At 40.4% G+C, this 24,872-nt stretch overlaps 3 protein-coding genes and 1 long non-coding RNA gene across 4 annotated transcripts; 3 read left to right on the top strand and 1 right to left on the bottom strand.

Moving 5' to 3' along the window:
- Window positions 1-878: 878 nt before the first annotated feature.
- On the bottom strand, window positions 879-5,125 carry LOC137870687 (uncharacterized). Its single transcript, XM_068708096.1, has 4 exons — window positions 4,394-5,125; window positions 4,017-4,257; window positions 1,522-2,153; window positions 879-1,157 (listed from the first exon to the last, which is right to left on the bottom strand). The coding sequence occupies exons 1-4, from the start codon at window positions 5,087-5,089 to the stop codon at window positions 879-881; spliced, it is 1,848 nt and encodes a 615-aa protein (XP_068564197.1). The 5' UTR covers window positions 5,090-5,125.
- Window positions 5,126-6,495: 1,370 nt separating this feature from the next.
- Window positions 6,496-12,357, top strand: LOC137870681 (uncharacterized). The gene is made up of 6 exons (XR_011102724.1): window positions 6,496-6,578; window positions 8,002-8,055; window positions 9,304-9,989; window positions 10,145-10,300; window positions 10,863-10,953; window positions 11,686-12,357. It is a non-coding gene; the product is annotated as an uncharacterized lncRNA (long non-coding RNA).
- Window positions 12,358-13,731: 1,374 nt separating this feature from the next.
- On the top strand, window positions 13,732-20,101 carry LOC137870680 (butyrophilin subfamily 3 member A2-like). The gene is made up of 6 exons (XM_068708089.1): window positions 13,732-13,988; window positions 14,713-15,048; window positions 16,244-16,448; window positions 16,665-16,729; window positions 18,135-18,239; window positions 18,596-20,101. The coding sequence occupies exons 1-6, from the start codon at window positions 13,916-13,918 to the stop codon at window positions 19,207-19,209; spliced, it is 1,398 nt and encodes a 465-aa protein (XP_068564190.1). The 5' UTR covers window positions 13,732-13,915; the 3' UTR covers window positions 19,210-20,101.
- Window positions 20,102-21,055: 954 nt separating this feature from the next.
- On the top strand, window positions 21,056-24,799 carry LOC137870679 (low affinity immunoglobulin gamma Fc region receptor III-A-like). Its single transcript, XM_068708088.1, has 5 exons — window positions 21,056-21,138; window positions 22,138-22,407; window positions 22,513-22,764; window positions 23,364-23,489; window positions 23,721-24,799. Exons 1-5 carry the CDS (start codon window positions 21,108-21,110, stop codon window positions 23,741-23,743), a joined length of 702 nt encoding a protein of 233 aa, XP_068564189.1. The 5' UTR covers window positions 21,056-21,107; the 3' UTR covers window positions 23,744-24,799.
- The last annotated feature ends 73 nt before the right edge of the window (window positions 24,800-24,872 follow it).

Genomic DNA, 24,872 nt, shown 5'->3' with positions numbered 1-24,872 from the left:
CAAGAGAAGGCCCGGATAGGCCCAGCTCTAGTCTGCATGTACTGGCTAATTAAATGTCTGGAATATCCGTGTGGGCGGGGTTAACTTTTGACATTTGTCCACAGGTGAGGACGTGTGTGCGCGCGCTCGTTATGAATATGAAATATCCGGACGAGGCGAGGGTTGTAAAAGTTCAAATTTTGCGTTGAAACTACAAAACGTCTCCGTTCATCAATGAGCAATGAGCTGGCGGATTATAATTGGATTAAATCGACTCCAAACCACGCCGCGTGCACCTTGACGTACAATGACATCATCTCAAGTCACCCACGGTAAGAGGAGACGCGTGAACACGTTGCACTGTGTTCATGAGTGACGGAATGTTTAGCTTTGTGTTGTGAAGTGAAGCGGTTTCTTTCTTCCGGACTTTAAAATCAGACCCCGGAAGAAAGAAGCCGCCTGTCACCTGTCATGTAGTGTCACCTGTTACCATGACGCGTGCGCGTGGAGGGAGGAAGATGAGGAGAAGAAGAGGATCACATTAGTCTGACTGTGTCTCGTTATTGCCCCAGCATAATTTATGTATTTCTCAGAATAAAGGCTGAAAAATATTTTGTAAAGTCTGCCATAAAAAATATTACCGGATTTGATTTTGTTTTTTAAATGAAAAAAAAAAATGTATACAACAAAAAAAAAAACCTCAACATTTGGTTCAAAATTTATATTTTGAATCCTTATATTTTTATATTCAAAAACTATATTTTCATATATATGAATATATTAATAACTTTCAAGTATCCAAACACGGGTGCAGTTGCACCTCCTCCATGCTCCGTGCACATCAAATACATAGACAGCTGTGCTTTCAGGAGAAAGGTCTAAAAGACGCGTGGAAGTCTTTAGACGTTGTGCTCTGCGTCAGAACCTTCTAAAGAGAGGCCCTCGTCGGCTTCAGGGGGGCCGCGAGGAGGAACACCGTTCAGTAGCGCCGCACCCACACCCGAAGAAAAAGCAGCACCGGGTCCAGGGGTCCCTCTGGAGGAGCGGGTCTTCATGAACCAGCCGATCACAAAACATACAGTCACTGTAATGATAAACACCACAGCTGCTGTGAGGCCGACAGCGGACCAACAGGCAGACAGCGGACCGGACTCCATCTGAGTCTGGTTGGTGACGCTCTGAGTCGGATACAAACCGGAGGATGAGAGGACAGAAGATTTAAGTTAGACGTGATGCAATGTTTGTCAAATGATGCGTGACGCGCTGCTCTGAATGCATGGTGGACACTGCACGTGACGGCAGTGGTGGGAAGCAACCAGGGTCATAAGTAGTTAAGTATCATTTTGTATTTCTACTCCACTACAACTTCGAGGTATACTTGTTGTACTTATGTACTACTTCCCGACTACATTTCTCTGGCAGAGAAAACTTTGCAAATTAATATTAGTAATATGAAATACAATCAACACACTATGACGTAATGTTAAAGATGTGGATACAACTTTGAGATGGGGGGGGGGGGGGGGGGGGGGGGGTACTCACAGGTACAGGCGGCGGGCTGCTGCTGGTCTGATCCGGGACTCTCTTGTGGACTCTCAGCCTCACAGCAGACAGACGCTCCCTCGGTCCTGCATTGTCTTCATCTTGAACGTAGAGAAGGTAACCACCTTGATCTCCAGTCGTAGCGGCCTTCAACGTCACCGTCAAGTCACCCTGTGACTGCCACTCAGGTGATACAGAAACCCTCTCCTCAAATCCAGCCCCGTGGGTCACGTTCCCGGACGGGAGGTCCAGCAGAAACACCAGCTTTCCGTCTCGTTCCACCGTGAATTTCCCACGTTTTCCTGCCGTCACGCTGAAGAACGGAAACGAGACCGAGACGCCCTCAGTGACCGATGAATTGGTGGATAACACCATATACACCTGGGTGATGTTATCGGAGCCGCAGGTGAGCTCGTACAGTCCGTCGTCGTTGAAGTTTGTACTGTTGAAGATGACGGACTCGTTTGGACTCATCCGGTCTTTGTAACCTGGTCCCGGCTTCCACTCACCATCCCACCGAGCCACCAGCCGGGTGTCGTCAGCTGTCAGCCGGTGCTCCAGTGTTGCTTCTTTTTTCTTGCAGTGTTCAGTTGTTGTAAACTTGACTGGATCTCCGTTGATTACATAGATACCTTCTCCAACAACATGGCTGGCAACACACAAGAGAAAGAATATAAAGCTGTTCATGGTCAGTCTGCTCAATGGCGTCTGTCTGCTATGAAGAGCTCTCTTCAAATGCGACTTTTTGAGTGTCTTCACAAGGACACTCCCCGTTTGGCTAGAGTCAATAAACACCTGAGGCTCTTTATTATCTCACACGAGCAAAGAAGGATCTTCAGGTTTTAGTTTTTATTCTCTGAAATGCATTAGCCTTCACATTGTCCTTAGATATTAAATCAACGTCTTTTGTTGTTTGTGTTTGGATTTAACGGAATGCGCTTCGGTTAAGGCTGCGTGGCGATCATTTATTTGATGAATTAATTTTGGCAGGAAACCCTGAAGCGATATAACGTAACCTTTGTGCAGCGGAGAGAAGACGTGAACCTGACACTCTGATCTGAGCACACTTTACAAACACTGTGTGTGTGTGTGTGTGTGTGTGTGTGTGTGTGTGTGTGTGTGTGTGTGTGTGTGTGTGTGTGTGTGTGTGTGTGTGTATGTGTGTGTTGAATATGCAGGAGCCCACACCCAACGTTTAATACAAACTGAAGCAGAAAGAGTAAAGCATGATATGCAGCAACATGTGTGGATGTAGTTTAGTTCCCGCAGCTGACGGCTGTCCTCCATCATGCTGACGGTTTAGCAGTACTTCCGTTATCTATTTGTCACCTTGACAGAATTATTGGGTAACACCCTCTCTGTACACTGAGGTTTTTTTTAAATCACTTCCCGTGTGTCTGCGTGGAGACAGAGGAGAAGAGACCCTGAGTCACTAAACACCCGCTGCTCGTTCTGACCTCACGCGAGCAAAGAAGGAGCTTCAGGTTTTAGTTTTTATTCTCTGAAATGCATTATCCTTCACATTGTCCTTAGATATTAAATCAACGTCTTTTGTTGTTTGTGTTTGGATTCACCTGAATGCACCTTCGGTTAAGGCTGCGTGGCGATCATTAATAATAATACAGAAATATGATAATAACTCGCCTCAGCCCACAGTCTGGGTTATACTCTCTGGCAGGAACCTGTGAAGTGATGACCCATAGTAAGTATAAGACGAGCGAGAGACAGAACAAGTATTAATAAGTATAACTGTTCATCAAAATGACTGACATTACTCGGCGGATATTCAAACATTCCCTCACATTTGGAGCTGTGGGAATATTCATGTTCTTCTCTCAAACCACGCAGGTGAAACAAAACCACACTGTTTATAAAGTCGGAGCGATTACCTCAATAATACAGATGATACAGGTTATAAGCAAATCAGATTGAATGTTTAGGGGCGCGTGCCGGTGGCTCGTTCATGCGGCCTTCGGGCCTTCTGTGGCCTCACTTGTTCGCAACTAAAAAGTGTACAAGTACATTTTTTTATTTTTTATTTTTTTTGCTTTTTAAAATGAGCATTTTCACATTTGTTTGCGACTTGTTGTGGTCATGGTAACTGGTCTTTGGACCATGTGTAATGACTGCGCTGTAAGCCGAAGTGACTGGGTTCATCATGTAAAGGCAGCGGCAGCAGGCTTGATTCAGACATTTATTTCTATGCGTTTGTAAAACAGAATGTAACAAATCAATACACAGATATACATGAGCTGTGTTGGTATTTATTATTGAAATCATAAATTGTCCCCTTTACAACACACACACACGCACACACACACACACACACACACACACACACACACACACACGACCAAAAAATGACAACATTTTTAAAAATTGAATCAAATGTATTAATTTATTGTCAAAGCAGGCAAACACACATGTTAGTGTTGCAAAGACATTCTTAAGTTAATAATTTAATAAAATATTATTCATCAGCCAAATAATTTTACCCCCCCCCCCCCCTTTATTAATTGTCGTTGAACCTCGAAGCCCCCCATCACCGTGAGATCCAGGAGGAGCGCTCCCGTTAATTGGTTGCAGCTCCACATCTGAGCGTTCAGCACCGGGTCCAGATGAGACACTTGGTCTGTGGGATCTAAACCAGTACCAGGCTGCCAGACCTGCACTCACAACAATACACACAGCTTCTATTATGGCGACAATGGTCCACGTGCTCATCTTCTGAGTTGGCTACATAGAGGGACAAGAGAGAAACAAGAACATACATTTAAATGAATGCTGACACGTATTTGAATAACGGGTGTAACAGTCCTATAATGCACGTGAGCTTTTTCTTTATTTTTAATTAAAGAAGGGGGGCACTCACACACTCAGTCTGCGCTGTGATCTGATCCGGGACTCTCTTCGTGACTTCCATCCTCACAGCAGGATTTCCCCTCCGCTTCCCTCCATTTTCCTCTTCGGTGTAGCACATGTAGACACCCCGGTCCTCCGTCCTCACTCTCTGCATAATCAGAGACAAGTCTCCCGTCTGGTTCCAGTCCGGTGACAAGGATACATTCTTCTCCTCAAACCCGGTTCCATAGCTGATGAGCCCGGATGTTCGCTCCAGTTGAAGCACAAGTTCTCCGTCTTTCTCCCATCTTATGAACTTCACAGCTCTGCCCCTGGTTTGGGAATAACTTTTCAGTCGGACTTGCTCTCCCTCGGTCACAGATTCATCGTCGGGTATAATAACCTCCAGCTGGATAAGGGTGAAAACGTCTCCACTGCAGACGAACTCGTACAACATGTTGTCGTTGATCGTCACATTGGCTAAGACAACAGAGGATGAGGAGTTGGGCACAATCCGGCCTTTGTAACTCTTCTCTGGCTCCCAAACGCCGTTAACTGAAGTCGCCACAGTCACTTCGCTGTCGTCCGTCATCAGTTTAAAGTTGCCATTGGTGCAGCTCTCAGTCGCCGTGAGCGTTACCGACTCTCTTATTAATACCACGGCGGCTTTTCCGTGGCATCCAGCAGAAAAAAAGACAAAGAGCGCACAGAGTGCAATCAGCGCCATTATCACGCGTCGCAAGAAAAAAGAACGGGCTAAACTTCAGCCAACGAGCTGCGCTCCTCCAGACAGCCAACCGTTTGAATGACAAGGTGGGAAGAAGCCGGCATGGCACACCATTGGTAGGACTCACGTGACCAGTATAGGAGGAGTATAACATGGATCACTTTGCACACAGTAGTCCTATTTAATAGTGATGGTGGTATGATGTTACTTCCAATTTCTTTCTAATGTTGATAAAGAGTGAATTATTTATTTCAACTGATACCAATATAGTTTGTGTATTATGAATGTTGTCCTTATGGTTAAAGTACAGAGGACTTTATGACACAAGCTGCTCGCTCACACAGTAGTAGACCTGAAAACAGGTAAGGAGTGCCCCCTTGTGGGCCTTCTTATATCTTAATTACGTGCTTTATGCCTCAGACACGTGACATATATGAGGTATCCAATGAAAACTCAGAGATTGTCCAGATGCTAAAATGTCCTCCCGTTTTCTGCTTGTTGTCATCCGCCCTCTTACTGCCGTGCATAATGTCTAAAATTAGACACAATTATTACGAAATACGACTTCCATTATAAATGCTGGCAGCCCTTACGTTTCATTCTGATGAGTCACATGCGGTCTACTGAACTCACCAGGCAGGCTTTCACTATAGTAGTTCATTCATGTGTCATCCAAACAACTGTATGTTTGACTTTGTTGTTGTCACTGCTGAGTCACAAAGTTACTTTGTGGCTGGATGTGTTTTTGTCTTTTCATATTCCTCGAGCTCTTCGCAGGCACCTCTTCTCACCAAATATCACTGATGCTCAGTGGATGGATTGAATCACCTGCTGTAGATTCCTCCTGTCCTGTGCCGTACACGTCCTATGACAGTCCTATGGCGCAATCATTTAACCTTCTTAAGGTCCCTTCAGAAATGCAGCCGTTTATGAGCTTCCTTCTCCAGGATGGAGATGTGTGACGACCATGTCGGGTGGTTTGCGACGCTGGTGCCAGGAACTTAAAGCTGCACTAGGTTGTTCTCTGAGCAGCACTCTGAAAGGTTGTTTATTTCCTCTTTATATGAAGTCTCATTGTTGTTTGACTTCTCTTCATGCTTGGGGTAGCAGGAGGCGCCCGAGCACACAGCCCTGGGGGGGGCTCTGGTGTTCAACACTACACTGAAAAAAGTGAAACGACTGTATCATTCATGTAAAGTATATTTTTAATTTGGTCTAATCGGAAATCATGGTTTTCCGGTTTAAACATGTTTTATTCACTTTGCCTAAAAGCAAATAGCACTCCCCATAGACCAAATTAAAAGCAATACTTTCAGTCAAATTGTATTTTCACTTAAGACCAGAGGTTTACATGTCACGTGACCACCACGTGACCATATGACGTCGCATCTGGTCGCTCCCTGTGGGTTCTGATGTCCGCCATTACCTCGCTTCGCTGAACTTCTGAAGTGAAAACCTTCTGCTCTTCAAGGGAACTCATTTAAACAAGGTAATAATGGATATTTGCATATTTATCGTTAGTGGGAGAATGTACAACTACTTTACACTCTGTAAACTGTAAGTCTGTTGACTGCCTTTATATTTCACACATGTTAGCTAACGCTAGCTAACGTTAGCGAATGCTAGCTGCTTTTGTTTCCTCCTTCTGAAAGTTAATATTGTTGCTAATGTTATTTAGCTGTCGCTCGCTTTTCTTTAGCGGTAGAGTAAACTGAGAGAAAGCCGGTCCTGCTCTGGGTCTGGACTAGGGACATGTTTTAATGACGGTGAAGGCGGGCTTCCCGCACCACACACACACACACACACACACACACACACACACACACATATAATACGGACATAATATGGCAGAGTGGCGAAAAAGGTGAGACTAAATGCACGTTACTGCCATATGTCTTTGGAGTAAAAACGAAAAAAAGATTTAGTAAAACTGTTTGAAACAAAAAAAAAAAAAAAAATCGGAGTTGACGTGCTGTTTTTCTGCTGCTTGGCATCCACAGCCCACATGGTTACAGAGCCTCAGCGGTCTGTTTACTGTATGAACCACACTGCCGCCTCATAGGAACAACATATGACTTTGATTTCACCAACCAGCTAGTCATTTCATATTCTACACATTATAGAACAGCGATCGCTATGTTCTCTCGTTCTCCCGTTCTTCCGCCATGTCAGCCCAGGTCGGACACCGTCATTCTGCATAATAATTAGCCATGTGCTTTTCTGTTAAGTAGGTAACTTGTGTATTTTCGCAGCCTGGTGTGGCAACTTCATTTCTTTCAAATACCACAAATTACACATCAAAATTAAGTTTAGAACATGTCGTTTTTAGCTGTATGTGTGATTTCCTCAATTTCAATAAAAGCATTCTAATTATTAAAATATCAATGTTTTACCTTGTATTTAAGCCATTATCCCTGTCTCTATCCATGGGGTGGTCAGATATATCAAGAAACTTAGTAAAAGATAAAGTGAGAGAAAGATGAACAGTACACTATCTGGATATGAAAATATGTTCCATAAATTATTGTATGCCTATGTTAAATTAATTGGATACTTAAAAGCCACATATTCCACTGCCAATGAATATTGGGTAACAAAATACAACATTTGCCTGATTTTAAGGCAATTACGGATATAAACCTTGCCCACTTCTGGTCTTCTATTCAGATACAGAGACAGAATTTTGTTTGATTAAACAGCTGCAGATAATGTCGCAGTACACCTCTATTAAGTACTAGGTAATGAGGAACAGAATTAATATTCCATTATTTCAGCTGTCAGTATTTTGCAGTATAGTACAACACCTCCAGTATGTCTAAAGCCTAATTAATAAATGTGTCTGTTGTGACAATTATGGATAGTGCCAACTGTCACAAAAAAGTTATTTCTCTCTTTTTCCTTTGTGTTTACAGGTTTGCTGGTGTTTCCCGTAAAGGTCCGAAATTGTAGCCATATTGCTGAATTTGGTAAGTCCCAATATGAAAACTGAACATTATTTTTATGTATGTTTAAATGACAAACCCAAAATATAATTGCAGCACTTCAGAGAATACCTTGAATTTATTTCAATAATTTGTGTTGAATTTGTATTGTAGTGGACATAACATGACAGTATACAATTTTAATGGCAGATTCACTTAGCTTAATTTCTAAAAAATATTATAGTATTATTATTACATTAGCCGATTTAAATGAAGCCATAACAACATTTCCATTTAAGTGGACTGATAAGACAAATCGTCCTCATCTTGTGCCAATCACCTATGCCACAAAAAGAACAATTGGAGGAAATGCACACGAGAATTGGAGCCTATTGAGATTTCTTCCTCTCTTGATCGGAACAAGAATTCCATCAAACGAACCAGCGTGGCAGGTCCTTTGTGAATTGAAGGACATTGTGGAACTTGTTGTTGCACCTTTCCACACTGAGAACTCTAGTTCTTATCTTGACTTCAAGATATCTGAACACAGGACAGTATTCAAAGAAGTTTTCCCCCATGAAAAAATTCGGCCCAAACATCATTACTTGGAGCATTATCCACAGTTGATACGTCAGTTTGGCCCCCTTGTTGCACTATGGACTATGAGATTTGAATCAAAACATAGCTTTGTCATACAAACTGTTACTAAAATGTACTGTACTCGTTAGCGCAAAGGCACCATTTTCAGACTGCATATAATCTGTACATGTGTAGATTTTCTAAGCCATCTTTGGAGGTTACTGATGTTTCAACACTTCCCCTTGATGTTATTAATGAAGATATTGCACTTGCAGTGAAACAGAAACACCCACATATGGACAATGTGAACCTGGCAAAAAATGTATCCTACAGCGGCTTTAACTATGGGATTGGAATGGTGGTAGCCCATAGGTTGCTGGCTGGACTTCCAGAGTTTTGGGAAATAGTTCATATGATCGTTCTACAAGAGAAACTCATTTTCATTGTCAAAAAAGTGGATGCCTGGTATCTGGAACATTATCGAGCTTATGACTTGGTCATATCTACTCCTAAAGAACTACGGCTTGTTGGGGTGCATGAACTGACAGATCCCTATCCTTTGGCTCACTACATAGTTGGTGGACAGCACTTCATCTCTCTGAAGAGATACATTCATGCATAAGGTTGTATATCAATACATTTGTTAATATGAATTGGATGTTATGGCCAATGTTATGACACTAATATTACTGTTTTTATTTATGTTTTTAATAGATCTTTTTGGATGGGCTGACATGGCAGAGAAAAGGCCAGCCAAGTTGCGAGTTATTCTGATGACACCAGGAAGCTAATTCTGCCTGATGGAATTCCAGAGACAATAGAGACAATAGAGCAGCTATTAGCATAGGTCAAACATGACAAGATTGTCAATGAGTTCAAAATTAAAGTCAGATATCCTGGATAAGGTAGCTGAAGAGATATTTAAGTACAAAGCCTACCCAACAGATGCTGACTTCAGTGACGTGGCTGAAGCACTACTCAAGAAGCACCCATGCCTCTCTGAGCCTGGTTCGTACAACGGTTGCTATGGGTGGAAGCAGCGCCTGAAGACAAAAATGGGCAACTACCGTACTCAGCTGAAGGGCATCGGGTGTTCTGAACTGCTTGTAAATTCACTCAAGTCCAAAGCTCCAGAAGATGCATTGCCAGCAAAAAAAGTAAAGAAACCTAAGAGAGGAGAGGCCAACCACATTCCTGACATTCCTACTGGAGAGACCTCAGACAAATTGGAAAATGAGAGACTGTCACTTTTAAGTGAGGTGAAGAAGCGAAACAATCGTTCAGTGATAAAGTCCAAAATGGACAAGACTTTTTCAGTGTGAAGACGGGAAATTGTGGAAAAGGAATTGGGAGTGGAAGAGTTGAAAGAGAGATGGCCTTCGTTGTTCTCAGTGGATGAGGTATGTGACTTTTTAAAGTCAATGGCAATAAGTCAGTGGTGGCTTGTAAAGTAAATTATATTTTCTCCTATCATAAGAAACCTACTAAAAAGCACATCTGCAATGTAACATGTATTGTTTTATAACATTTGCATGTGCTATTATGTTTTTCAAAGATCAATGCTGAATTTACAAGAATTACGACAGTGCCACTTCAACCACTGTTCCTCGCTTCCTTGGACAAGCACTACGACAGGCTGATGGAGATCATCAAAAAGAAGGGAGGAGTTATCGGAGAGAAAACCCGGAATATACTGAAAGTTCTTGATCACGTATGTACTTGCTTTGCTTACGACTTTGGAGTCAGAGATTACCTGTTGACAGATGGACTACATTAGTCTTTTGAGTTTCAAAGGTCTTTAAAATGGTTTGCTCAAAGCGTGTGTACATTAGGGCCTTGCAAAAAGCTATTATTGCTATTGACCATCCAACCGAATTTCAAGTGAGTGCGGCACATTTTACTTTGTCATTAGCAAAAGTTGAAAAAATGAAACTCTGCATCTCATTTCCCTTCTGTGTTCTGCATTTAATAATAATTAAGTATTTACTTAGTAATAAGAGTCATTTTTGTCATTTAAAAGGCAACAATATACCTAATTCTAGCCTTACAAAATAGCTTATTTACATAGCATTTGAAACAGGACAAACTGAGTAATTTGAAACAAAAAATTTCAGGGGAAATTTCTTAACCGCGACAGCCCTAGATCACTATTACTGTAACTCCAAGGGCCCATTTGTTCATTGTGTAGTGTTTGCATCTTCAGTCAATTGGCAAAATTGGACAGCATCATTTTGCATTTTATAATAATTTTGTGTGTTTGTGCTCTCACCTAGAGCCCTGAGGTGAATCTAAAAAGAGTGTCTGCTTAAGTGCCTGGTTGTGTACCTTGGGGAAGATGGGGACAACCTTCTCAAGGAGTATCTGGTAAGTAGTTTTGCATTAATCACATAAGCTTTAGACAAGATAAAACATTACACATTTAAACTTTCAAGGTCATACATGTTCTTTAGTCCTATACAAATACTCAGGCTTATTGTACATGCATGTTAGTATGCCTATGCATATAATTATTGTGGAGTTCTCTGTCCCCCAGTGGTTCTTAACAAACAGTTGTTTTTTACTAAGGTATCTGTTCTGGTTTATATTTGTAAAACCCTGTATAGTGTTGCTGGACCATTTTAAAATATTTTAATTAAAGTGCAAAAATATTTAGCCCGGACATAAAATGTATATGATATCCAAATATTTCATTGAGGTAAAGTGTCACAGTGAAATTAATGAAAAACAGAAAACACTAAGCAGTTGTTTCAATCTTTTAACATTGTAGGAAATCTTAATTTAAGTATTAATACTACTGTATTGTCCTATTTGATATTTTTTTTGTCACAGCAGATGTTATAACTTTTTGGAGGATATCTTTTATTTATAACTTCTGTGAATGCTGTACTTGTGATAATGTCAAATATTTGCTATGATAAAAATATTTGGCTGCCATTATCTGCTGGACATTGCAAGTTGTTACATTTTTGCATTACTAGAGCTCCAATTGATTTGTTTGAGATTTGATTTAGAGAACGGTGTAGTTTTTTAAATTGGTACATCAGAAACTGGTTTCATCAGAATAACTTTTTTAATAAGTGTATTGTCTTTTATCAGGTTGTTCAGAAGGATGAAGCTGGAACAGAGCTTGAGAGGTGCGAAATGGTGTTTTTTGTCCTCAGGGAGGAGGATTGCCTCCAGCCACCACACGACATTGGAATTGTTATCAATGGTGTGGAAGTCCTTAATGATTTGCCATCAGTAGCGCATGCATGTGCTATGTTATTTGGGCTCATTCATGCTCTAAACTTGAGCTATCCAAGTCAGCTAAAACACTTTTGATGCGCTGCAAAAAGTAATCATGGAAATCGAACCACAGAAGATGACACGCAGAGTGTTCAGTCTGAGTGTCAAACTCTAAATATTGAATCAATGAAAAGACATTTGGATACAGCATGTGTTTTGTTGTTATGTAACTTGTATTCAAATTCAAATATTCTTCATGGGTATTACATTGTCTCACATTTTAAAGGAGAGATGTCCAAACCAGTTTTACAATGTTAGAAACAGTAATGGCTTTTACATTGTCTCATGTTTTTATGGAGAGATGTAACCATGTTGTTCATGTTAAGATTTATGTGAATCTTTTGAAGTGAACTAAATTAGACACTGACTGTAACAAAATGTTTTATATTCTAGCAAATTTAGCTATTGTTTATAGTAAAAGTTTAGGTTGTAAAAAAGCAACAAGAAAATATATATTCATCTACATTAAGTAACCTTTTTACTTTGGACTAAATTAAATATGTGATTATTGTGTAATTAAAATTATAGTTTGTACTGAAACATAAATATAACTTGAGAAAAATTGATAAAATTACCTGTAACAAATTAGAGTGTTTTGATTAGTTTAGTCTGAAGTAAAAACTTTGCTTGTATGTAATAGAAAATATAAGGTTTTTCCAAATTGAAAAATAAAGTTGTATCAATGTAAAAAAAAATGTTTTTTGGTCTTTATAATTAATTATTTTACTTTGTGTGAATGTAATTTTTTGTCTTGTTCAAAAGTAATATTTTGATTTGTATTGAAACAAAATTTCAGGTTTCAACCAAATCAAAAATATGATTTGAGAAAAACTAATACATTTACGTGTAACAAATTAAGAGTATTTTAATTACTTTAGTCTAAAGTAAAGATTTTGCTTTTATGTAATAGAAAATAAGGTTTTCCCAAAATAAAAAATTAAGTTGTATCAAAGTAAAAAATGGTCTATGGTCTTTATAACAAATAATATTTTTTCTTTGTGTGAATGTATTTTTTTTTACTTTTTCCAAATTAATATTTTGATTTGTATTTAATAACATTTTAGGTTTCAACCAAATCATAAATATAATTTGAGAAAAACTAATACATTTACATGTAACAAGTGAGAGTAATTTTTTTAGGTTAGTCCAAAGTATTAAATTATTAGGTTAGTCCAAAGTATCATTTTTTTCAGTGTAGCCTGGAGGATGTGGGTCTGTTTGTGAGGAAGTGTAATAACCTGTTGCAGAGTGAGCTACTCAAGCCCAGAGCGCTTAGTGTATCAGTTTAATGATCAGTTTAATGGGGGGGGGGGGGGGGGGGATTGTGTTAAAGACTGAGCTGGAATCCACAGCATCCTCTGTGGATACAGGGGCGATGGTGGCAGCATAACATGTGTTCCACTCATCTGTTAACATGGCCTCCCTCATAAGGAGGGCACTCCTGCTTTTATAGCCTTTCGACATTTTGGATGGCCTGCACACATATCTTTAGTGTTGTTGGTGTGGAGGTCTCTCACCATCTTGACGCCTCCTCTTTGCCTCCTTGATGCCAGTTTTCAGTCCTGCTCGGGCGATGCATGCTTCCTTGTCCCCTGACAAAGGAAGCTTTTTTTTTCTTTGGATAGTGCCATCACCTCAAACAGAAATTTTAAGGTTTGGTTTTTTATTGAAATCAGGGATTTTTCCTTTATTTTCAATAAGATCCCCTTTTCACTTTGGCAATGCATCCATTTAGTTTTTTTTGTATTTATTGCTTTGGGGAAAACTAGATGGAGCTGTTTGTCGTGTTGACTGTGTGTTGTTGCTGCCACCCCCCCCCCCTTATGATCGGGTCATCTTCCGTCATCGACGCCCCGCCGATATCGAAAACACCGACAGTCTCCCTCCAACACGCTTGAATGATCGGCTGACCGTCAGTGTGACTCGCTCCGCGGACACGAACCCTTCTTAACTCCGCTTCACACTCCGACTCTTCTTTGTCTTTTTCGCTCCACTTTGTGAAGAGTTTTGTTTGGATATTGTTTTTTTTTGGTTTTCCGTCATGCATGCGCGCGTCTTCCTGGTGGCTACCGCCCTGCTTTGCTGCGCAGGACTGCACCCTACGAGCGTTAAAGGTGAGTGACATGAGTGTGTTTATAAAAGCTGTTGAACGTTTAGTGTAGTTGAATAGCCTCGTTTATGTGGGTTCTTCTAAAACGAATTGGGGGGGGGGGGAGTCTAGTGTGTGTGTGTGTGTGTGTGTGTGTGTGTGTGTGTGTGTGTGTGTGTGTGTGTGTGTGTGTGTGTGTGTGTAGGGGACAAACTAAAGCCAAATAGGGTGAAAAATATATATAGATATCCCCAAAAGATATCCCCAAAACTTCCCCAGTTCATTTCTAACACCAAGTCTTGTTTGCGTGACAAGTGTTCTGAGATTGTATGTTTAAACATGCATATGACGTCATATCTTTACTAGATATGCGCCAATTTGCATATACATTTCCAGAGCATAAATCTGAAGATTGGATAAAGCCATGTTCAAAATTCAAATAAAAAAAAAATTTGATTTATTTTCAAGTAATGCATTGCAAATCAACAGCAAGCTACACACAATTTAAAACATAACAACAATTGAAAGGATATAAAGAATAAATAAATATATACACACACGTGTACATACAGTATAGTTATAATTATAGTGAATGTATGTATAATTGTCAGTGTGTGTGTGTGTGTGTGTGTGTGTGTGTGGAGCTCTATGACACATAGCAAGAAGATATATCAGGCTTTACACACATTACCTGTCGGTTATAGTCTTAAGGTTTGTTGACAATAAGATTTATTATTTTTAATTGCTAGGAGAAGCATCGCCAGTGAAGATCCAGACCTTTGTTGGCGAAACGGTCATCCTTCCCTGCCGAATCCAGGTCAGCGCTGACGAAGACGTCCCGTCGGTAGAGTGGTCCAAGGAAGGTCTGAAGCCCAACATCACCTTCCTGTATCGGCAGGGCTGCGAGACCTTCGAGGAGAAGAATCCGGTCTTCCATTACCGGACCAACGTCTTCATGAATGAACTGAAAAACGGAAACATGTCGCTGAGGCTTTCCGACGTGCGTCTGTCTGATGCAGGAACATACAAATGCAAGAGGATCTCGAGGGTTCCCCAGGACACCAGTACAATAGAGCTCTCTGTGGGTACGTCCGGAAACTTTGTTCATCTAAAAAATTACGCAAAAGTTGCTTGTTATCGTTATATATTTGTTACCTTTGGTCAAATCCAGGTTTGCCGTTTTCTCGCTTCCTGTTTTTATGCTATGCTAAGCTAAGCTAACCAGCTGCTGGCTATAAGTGTATTCAGATCTTAAACAAATTCCATGTTCCGAGCAGACGGATTGCCTCCACACGGCTCTCAACATGGCTACGGCTGAGCCGATGGCTGGCAGCTAACGGTGCTAACAGCGCTAACAGCGCAAACATTGGCAACAGTGCTTACAGAGCGAGTAGTGTTCACCTGAGGGTGGGCGCTAAAGGTAAAGGTACAAAAGAATTCGCATCAAAATGTACTTAAAGTACCAAAAGTAAACTAATTCAAGGATACAAGGATTCAAGGATCATTTATTGTCACTAAGCGACGCAGGGATGCACAACGAAATACAGTTGTTGTCCATTTGCAACACAAGAAAAACACGATAAACAAAACAAAAACATCAGTACGTTCCTGCAGGGCATTATAAGGAACGTAAACCGGTTATCTGTGCAGATAATATGGCTGAATATGCCATTAGTGTTCCAGTAACAAACACGAAAAAACAACAAATTAAGGCAAAAAAAATTAAGCGAAATTCATGGGAGCTACCGGCCGCAGCATTGCCACAGCATAACGCAGAATGGACCATTTCAGAATCATATTTATGACGCTGGATTGAAATGATTGATGCATGTTAAAGGTAGAGCTACTGTTTATACTGTGGCTTAATCCAAAATGATGCATCATAGGGCTTTTTTTAATATATTTTCTATGAATAATCTATACCTGCAGAGTAACTAAAGCTTAAAAATACATTTGTAAAAAGTGTCTGTAGCTACTTATTCACCACACAGACGAGAGAGTGGCATCCATCTTGTCATCTCACTCTTGGGAAGAAATTGAATCATCGAAACTCAAACCTGTTTCACCAGAATTAAAAGAGACGGGTCAGCACCTCACGCAGCTCCTGTTGAAAGGATTCTTATTACGTAATGTCTTCCCTCAGACTTCTCTGAACCTGTTTCACCCACTTACACAATATACAACCTTGAAGATTTCTTACAAAGACCGGATCCTATTGCTAAACGAAGTATTTTCCACATATGATTTTGAAATGTTTAAAGTATACCTTTATCCGTTTAGGTGCAGCTTCTGAGCCAAAAGTCTCCGTGGTTCCAGATGGGGGAGTGACTCTGCAGTGTGAAGCAAGCTGCTGGTTCCCGCAGCCCGTGATTACATTTCTCGATGCTCAGGGAGACGTCATCGGCGCTGGAGACCCGAAGGATGATCCATCCACAAGCGGATGTTTCTACGTCACAAGGAGAGCGACTGTGCAGACCGGCAACAGGTCGAATTCTACTTTGACTTGTGTTATTTAATGCGTAGATTTGGTTCCATCTCTAAATCTATGTTGTCATTTGCTTTATTTACCTCACGTTAACGATCATGACGTCATGGTAAAGACCACCAAATCAAACTTTAATAGATCGCAAATGATGTGGAAAATGTAGATGGAAATATTGCATATTATCCACACACACAATCTCATGTCTTTTCATTACAGGTTCACCTGCAGAGTTCACCAGTCTGAGATAAACCAGACGAGGGTCACAGAGATTTACATACCAGGTACGCTGGAGCTTTGACACTCCACCAAAAACATTTTGAAATTAGTTCAGTATTGAGAGAGAACGCTGCAGACGGCTGCAGTGTAATCTCTCTTTGGCAACTCCTCACCGTCAATGTACGTCCTTTTGCCACTGACTCATGCTCAGGTTGTTATTCTAAGTGACTTTGTGAAAAGAACCCTACAAAGAACCCTACAAAAAAACTACAAAGAAACCTAGAAAGAACCCTACAAAGAACTCTACAAAAAACTCTAGAAAGAACCCTACAAAAAACCCTACAAAGAACCCTGCAAAAAAACCTACAAAGAAACCTACAAAGAACCCTACAAAAAACCCTAGAAAGAACCCTAGAAAGAACACTACAAAAAACCCTACAAATAACCCTGCAAAAAAACCTACAAAGAACCCTAGAAAGAACCATAGAAAGAACCCTACAAAAAAAACTACAAACAAACCTAGAAAGAACCCTACAAAAACCCCTACAAAAAAACCTACAAAGAACCCTACAAAGAACCATAGAAAGAACCCTACAAAAAACCCTAGAAAGAACCCTGCAAAAAAACCTACAAAGAACCCTACAAAAACCCCTACAAAGAACCTTACAATAACCCCTACAAAGAACCCTACAAAGAACCATAGAAAGAACCCTACAAAGAACCCTACAAAGAACCATAGAAAGAACCATAGAAAGAACCCTACAAAGAACCCTCCAAAGAACTAAATCGTGTTTCTCAACCGCTCTCTTGATCCGGTGTGTTTGTTATGGTGTCGTGTGATTTGGAAGTGTGAGTGAGAGTTGGAGAGAGGAGTGCCGGTATTTTCTAATGTCATGGCTGAATATTTAGATTTCCACAACAGCTTTGTAGTGGATGAGCGTTAGGGGCGAGGAGTTGCACTGAGCTGTGACACATCACGCTAAAAGGTCTGTTTATTGGCCGCCGTCTGCAGCGTTCTCCATCAATACTGGACCAGTTTTTTTAAAATGGCTGTCCGCATTTCCAAAGTGACGTAACCCTCCGCCGGGGGCTCCTTGTGACAGGTTGTGGCTTGTCTGTGCATCATCGGCAACTTCCCCTTCGACAACTTTGAGCTTTTTACTTCTTCAAATTTAAAAGAATGAAGAGAAATATGATGAAGACATGTTGTAACATGCTGACTCTCATCTTATTTGTAGGATACTGACATACTGAGTTTTTTCTGGCCGAGATAATTAAATCAAACATTTGTATTTGTTGGTGTTTGAGTGTCCGAATCCCCATTTCTTAGAAATATATCGCATTTCAGACAAAGAATTTTCTTATCCGAGGATTTTATTGAGGAGAATCCAATGACTTGGACATTTAGCGTGACTGTCGTTAGCGTTTCCTATTTTCTAAATGTCTGCGTAATCTTTATTATTATTTCAGATGACTGCATGGGATCCTGCACTCTAAAAATCAGCCTTGCTGTTCTAACATCCGTAACTCTAAGTGCATTAATTGCATTCCTATGCTGGAAACGTTGCAACTCCGGTGAGTCGATCACACTTTTCATTTTTTTTTTAAAAAGGAGATGGAAACTTGTTTTAGTTTGCAGCTGGCAAATCCCGAAATTCAACACCAGCTTCTTCTTCAGCCAAACACCACACGGACCCAGATATGTGTGTCATATTTGTGATCATTGCATCTTTTTGAGATTATATTGATGGAATTAGTGAGGAAATCATCAGATAAATCAAATCCACTTGAACCATAAACACAAAGTGTGACCGAAGTTATTTTCATTTATCAACCTAAAGAAGCTTGAAGAAGCTTTGTCTGTTAGACGCAGACCAAACACAGGAAGCATCAAGTGCTAAAATAACTTTTTTCTTTTTCTTCTCACACAGTAGGGGGACTTAAATTGCTTTCCAAACAATCATCACTCCAAAGTTCAACACGCAGCAATGCAGAACGTGAACCCCTGAGAAACCAGGAAGACTCTCTCCACAATGCCGACACCGAGCATCGGAGAATAGTCAATGACAAAGATGAGATCATCCGCAGACTAACTGGAGAACTTGAGGACCTCAGATCTCAGCAGAGTCCTGTTGTGTGCCGCCAGCCCATGAGCCTCGACCCAGACCGGTTATCCCACGACATCAATCCAGAACCAGCAGCCTCGACCAACAGCGTCGGTCCGAAATCTGTCAACTTCCCCCAGAACGAAGACTCAAAACCCGGCGTCTCAATACCAAATCCAGCTTCTCACATTCAAAGAAGCAGTCACAACAACAGCAGTCCTGCTCTTTTGACGAATAGCGGCGCTGCTTCTCCAGCCTTCCCCGCAGAGGGGCCGCACGTTGGCCATTCGAGGAGCATGTCTGACTCTCGGCCTCGTTCAAACGGCGCCAAGGCCCCACGTAGATCCACCATCTCAGCCCCGTTCAGTAACCGCTACACCGTTCTGGCAAATTTACCTGAAGACGACGCGGAGCCGTTGCCGTATATGAGAAGGGAGTAGAACTTTGCGATCACTTCTGGTGGCCTTGAAACAAATAATTGCCTCCCCGATGTTTACAAGATGTCGGGTTACCCGCGAGCCATCGACACTCGTTGAGCGGTCAGGAGTTGGTTTCTGGTCTTCAAACCTTTCGTGGTTTTAGCTGTTACTTTATTGATTTAGTTGAAAAAGACGAAGCACGTTATCTAAATATAAAACCTTTATTTAAGAAGACCTGTGCACATTTCTCACTTTTTGTACTCTGTTTTTTTTTTTTATTCTCTTTGGTTGCTCTGGAGTTTTTAAAAAGCATTAATACTTATTCTGTCAACTGTCAGGATATTTGCATTTTTTAATGCTTTTGTACTGTTAATACTAAACAAAAGCCTGGTGAACGAGGCATTTATGTATTTGCTTGTGCGTCGGTTCACAGGTGAAGGGTTCGAGCCGCCAGCGTTCGGCTTTAAAAAAAAGTGATTTCGAACTACAAATGCATCTGCATTTCCATCTTTCATTTTAAGCTGTTTTTATAGATGTGTATTGTAAATGGAATTCTTTCCATCTCTTACGCCACTATGATTATATTCAAAAACGTCTCTTTTATCATTATATTAATTTATGCGTTTGTTCAAGTCTCACTGAATTTTGTAAAGTACTCACTTTAAATTGACATTTATCTGCACCATAAATAAAGTTGCCCCACCTTAAAAAACAACAACATAGCAACAAACTTTATTTGTCAAAACAGACCAACAAACAGCTTCAATATTTTGCCACGTGACAGAATTTTTTTGTTACTGTCAAATGTTTTATTCAAAACTAACCTTTTTGCATATTTGAAAACCAAGTTGCAGTTAGTTTTTGTACCTTTTGTACCTATGAATTAGTGTCATTAAAATGATCCTTAACATGATTCTGTCATTGACTTAAACATTGTTTTCTGAATAATTCATTAATTGATTGGAGTGTAACCTAAAAAGTACAAACAGGGAAAAAAACAGGGAAGCCTTCAGTGTTCTTTGTTCTTCTTCCAAAGAAGAAACGCTCTCCAGTTCTGATGTAACTGATGCCAGCTTCTATGCTAACCTCTTATGAGCCACCGTTGTTGTTTTGAACAACACATTACCTGAATCCTGACAAGATGGATATTTGTGTCTCGAGACATCGCGAGGATCCAGCTGCAGAAATCAATACGTTTACATCCAACAAGTGGACGGAAACACGACTCCGAGTGACTGATCTGGTTGCTTCGTTTCTTCTGCATGTGGACACAAATGTGTGCTAACGAGCTGTAACAGCACCAACTCAGTGATGCGCACCTGTCCGCTTGTTGTAATGTTTTATTGTTCTCTGGTGGCCAAACAGTGATTAATACAGATTTGAATTAAATTTGATTTGAGATATTTTCCATGACAGTTTGTGGTTTATGGTCGTTTTTTTTTGCGCAGGCTGCTTCATTTCCTGTTGGCTCGTCTGCATGAGGCTGGTGACAGGTGTGAACCTGTGTGGGTGAGAATGAGCTGAGTGGTCCTGGTTTCACGTTGACATTGTGCATGTTGAAGTTTGTGGAGGGGAGAAGTCTTTTCAGCAAACTAACACACGTCTTATTAAATCTAATATCTTTCTGATACATTTCTCGTGTGTTGTTCCTGATCTAAGACTGTAAAAGTGTTTAAAAACAAAGTGATTCAAAAGGACGCACACGAGGAACCTCTATTCCACAGAAGGACTGGATTGTCTTTCCACTAAACCGCAGTTTAGACTTCAGCTTTTGCCCGACGCAGCAGTGTTAAGAGCTGAAAGGCGTTTTTGTTCCACACCACAACATTGAACTCTTCCTGTTGTGTCTTAGTGATTTCCTGTAAAGCCAGGATGTGGGCTTACTTTCTATCGACCTGAGGTGAAGAAGAACACCAAGGATGGGGATCACGTCTCTCTGCCTGATGCTCTGTAAGAAATTTCATTTATTTTTTAAAACAATATATCTCTTTCTGCTTTCTATTATCACTTATTCATCACCTCACAGCCTTTTTTAACCCTAACCCTCGTATTGTGCTGAACAGGACCCAAACTTATCACAAACCAGAGTTTGGGTTAAGTTTGAGTTAAACTTACGATCCACTGAACCACCCAGACTCTTTCATATTCTCTGGAACACCAAACAAATTATAACCATTGGTGTTTTTTGGGTTGATATAGATGTTTCGAAGCCATGTTCCAATAATAAAAAAACAAACCGCTGGATAATATTTAAGATACGTTTTAACTTGAAATGAGTCAAATTTGACTCAAACATAATAGGAGGGTTAAAAGTCATGTCTTTCAAGTACAATATATACATAATATACATGTGTATATGTGTCTATATATGTATATGTGTGTAATTAAAAATTTGTATGAAGCAAGGGGTTAGCAAAAAAAGTATTAGCATCAAAATATACTTAAAATACCAATTTTCATGTAGAATGATAATAAATATACATTTTATTGGACTAGAGTACCAATTGGAGGTACTTGTAATTTACTTGAGTATTTCCATTTTATGTAACTTTCTCCACTACATCTCACAGGTAGATATTGTACTTTTTACTGCATTAGTCTCACAGCTTGTAGTGTCCAGGGAAAACCACGCGTTCTCCAGATGTGTTGACGTTGAATATTTATGATAAACTGACGGATGAAGTGGTTCTTTATGCGGTGAGGAAGTTCTCCTACTTCTTCAGCTAAATACACTCTTGGATCACAGTTTGTTCTTTTTAGAGACACGTGGTACTCACAGGACAGCGACACTACAAACAATAATATATATTATATATATAATAATCCAGTAACATAATCTACAATAAAAAACACTGGCAGGGAACAATAACTGCACAATCAAGAAGGAATGTAAAGTATTGTTCTCTGATCTTACTTATATACTTTTGCATTGCTTCCTGTGTGTTTCAGCCACGTTGGTGATCCACCCCAACAGATCCCAGTTCTTCTTGTACGACTCCATCACGCTGACCTGCGGAGGGGCTTCGCGCTCTGGCGGTTGGACGTTCAAGAGGAACACCTCCTTGCGCGCTTCCCAGCTGTGCGACACTGACTGGGGGGTGTCGAACGAGTCCTCCTGCGTCATCGAGGACGCCTATCCGTCGGACAGCGGCGTGTACTGGTGCGAGTCTGAGCTGGGGGAGTGCAGCAACAGCGTCAGCGTCAACGTCACCGTGACCGGTAACGCCACATGTGCACGGAGCTTTTTTTTTGTTTATGTATTTGTGTTTGAGGCTGACGTCATGCCGTGCAGGTGCACACAATGACGTCATGGTTTGGTTCCAGGTGGGGATGTGATCTTGGAGAGCCCCGCGCTTCCTGTGACAGAAGGCGATGAAGTGACGCTTCTCTGTACCAACAAAGAAGGCAAGAACGGGAACAATCCCTCCGCAAAGTTCTTCAAAGACGGCGTTTCCATCGGCACTCGAGCCGCAGGAAACGTGACCTTCGTGAAGGTGTCCAGGTCCGACGAAGGTCTCTACCATTGTGAACTCCCCACAGGAGGAACGTCACCACAGAGCTGGCTGGCAGTCCAAGGTGATGTTCTGTGTGTGGAGAGGCTCAGCATTAAGCGATACTAACATACCCATAAATCAAGTTACACCATGGTAGCTCTGAGGATTGTTTGCTACTGTACTTAACTTGGCAGCACATGCTTCCTGCAGACGTATTGATTTACTCCAATACTGATATTTTGACGTACTTTGTACTTACTTTACTTGAGTATTTTATGCTACTTTCTATTTGTACTCGACTACATTTTAGAGGGAAATATTGTGCTTTATACTCCACTGCTTTAGTTACTTTTTACATAAAAAAAAAAAACCATGATGTGCTTGTGTAATATGATGCAGTACTATAGTCTACCCAGTAGTATACAAAGTATCTAAAAATAACTCGACATTGACAAAAAGCATTAAAATGCTCATGCATGGTGATGTAAACAGAATGATAGAATATTCTAGAATAATGCAACAATTTGAAAAGTTCCAATCATTGCATGAAAAATTTAACTGCACCATAATATGCCTGCTTTTTATTTGAATTTGAGATTGATGTACATTGTCTATTTAACCTTTGATATACAGTTGAGTCAACCAATGAAATGCCCTTTTCTCTTCCTCCTTTGTTCGCAGTGAGAGCTGAGCCTCCTCCTCTTCCTCTCATGCCGGTGCCCAGGCTGGTGTGTGGCGTCCTGCTGGTCGTCGTCCACGTCGTCATGTTTATAGTCTGCGTGACGATACTCAGGAAGTTAGCTAAAGGTAGGAACACCTCCGGGAATCCTAAAATGTATTTAATTTAACAATAAAACAACATTTCACATTTTGTTCCTTCATCGTCTGTGAACTTATGGTCACTCATGGTCTAAAATGTCCACTGTGTCTAACAGAAGCTTAGGCCCCGGATTGCTTATCTGGATACAAATTATTGGAGAAACGATGATTATGAATTGAAATGAAGGCTCCAATAAAAAGGCTCTCCTCTTCCTGCAGCTCGAGCTTCATCACGGAGATGAAGAAGGAAAGAAGAAGCTGCCTCACATGCTCATATGCCGATCATCAATGTCTGGAAATAACTTAGCTCTTGTTGGGCTGCTTGTTGTCACTAAAGACAATATTGGACTAACTTTGTGTCCTTTTTATTCTCACTGACAGAAGACCCCCACAGCAGCTGAACTTCTTAAAGCTGACAGCATATTGCAGCTCATCGACCGTCATATGTTATTATCTCATGACACCTAGTGGCCATTTTAATTTGAACCACAATACCAGACGTGAAACGGTGAATTGAAAGCCTGAATTGAGTATAAAAACCGTCTATAATGATTATGTGCTAAAATAAGACGGGATAAGAAAAGGAACTGAAAGATTCATAGACCAGTAGCGGTATGTTAAAAAGAGACTTGCTGAATTATTATTATTATTTATATTTTTAATAACTGATAACCATTGCAGAAACTTCAGAAAGGGTGCAGTGTGATATGGTCACGTTACTTTGTTTCATGTAGAAGTCTAGAGACTGCATTTTGAATAAGATGGAGAAAGTATTCAGATACTTCAGCGGATGTACTAATCAGGAAAATGTATATTAAAAGTATAGAAATGTCCCCTGTGACTGTTATATATTCAATAATTTAAATAGTATTACTCATACATTAATGTAAAAGCAGGATTTTACTGTAGTTGGTTGAGCTTGAGCTATTTTCATTATGGATTGATCTGCTGATTATTTCACAATTAATTGATTGTTTGGTTTGTAATAAATAGTGAGAAATGGCTCTATTACCCAGAGGCCAAAGTGACACATTCACAATGTTTGTCTCAGCCAGGAGTCCAAACCTCAACATCATTGAAAGATAATTATTAACAAATCCTCACATTTTTAGATGTGGAACCAGGAACAGTTTTTGTACGCAAAATGACTTTAATGATTTGCAAAAAATGCAGATTCAAACTTTGTCTGTGCAGCATGTTTCACTTGTCTTAAAAACAATTCTATGAATCAATGCTGGGTCTGACTTCTAAGCATGTACTTTCATTTCTCTTAAATAAAGATACAACCGTTTAATTTCCCTGTGACTCGGAGGAGTCTTCCTCTTTTTGATGTTATTCTAAGAAGAAGGTCTTAAATGCATTTATTTCTCT

The sequence above is a fragment of the Cebidichthys violaceus genome, unplaced genomic scaffold (genome assembly GCF_023349555.1).
Source record: "Cebidichthys violaceus isolate CVI_PGR_0920_01 unplaced genomic scaffold, fCebVio1.0.p SCAF_133, whole genome shotgun sequence".
NCBI classification, from domain to species: domain Eukaryota; kingdom Metazoa; phylum Chordata; class Actinopteri; order Perciformes; family Stichaeidae; genus Cebidichthys; species Cebidichthys violaceus.
This window is presented reverse-complemented; position numbering and strand designations above follow the sequence as displayed.

Coding starts and splice junctions, on each gene's coding strand:
- LOC137870679 (XM_068708088.1), top strand. CDS start 21,108: ATGGGGATCACGTCTCTCTGCCTGATGCTCT. Junction 22,408..22,512: donor CGTCAACGTCACCGTGACCG/GTAACGCCACAT, acceptor GTTTGGTTCCAG/GTGGGGATGTGATCTTGGAG. Junction 22,765..23,363: donor GAGCTGGCTGGCAGTCCAAG/GTGATGTTCTGT, acceptor CTTTGTTCGCAG/TGAGAGCTGAGCCTCCTCCT.
- LOC137870680 (XM_068708089.1), top strand. CDS start 13,916: ATGCATGCGCGCGTCTTCCTGGTGGCTACCGCCCTGCTTTGCTGCGCA. Junction 16,449..16,664: donor ACTGTGCAGACCGGCAACAG/GTCGAATTCTAC, acceptor TTTTCATTACAG/GTTCACCTGCAGAGTTCACC. Junction 18,240..18,595: donor CTGGAAACGTTGCAACTCCG/GTGAGTCGATCA, acceptor CTTCTCACACAG/TAGGGGGACTTAAATTGCTT.
- LOC137870687 (XM_068708096.1), bottom strand. CDS start 5,089: ATGGCGCTGATTGCACTCTGTGCGCTCTTTGTCTTTTTTTCTGCTGGA. Junction 4,258..4,393: donor TCACAGCGCAGACTGAGTGT/GTGAGTGCCCCC, acceptor CCCTCTATGTAG/CCAACTCAGAAGATGAGCAC. Junction 1,158..1,521: donor GCAGCCCGCCGCCTGTACCT/GTGAGTACCCCC, acceptor TATCCGACTCAG/AGCGTCACCAACCAGACTCA.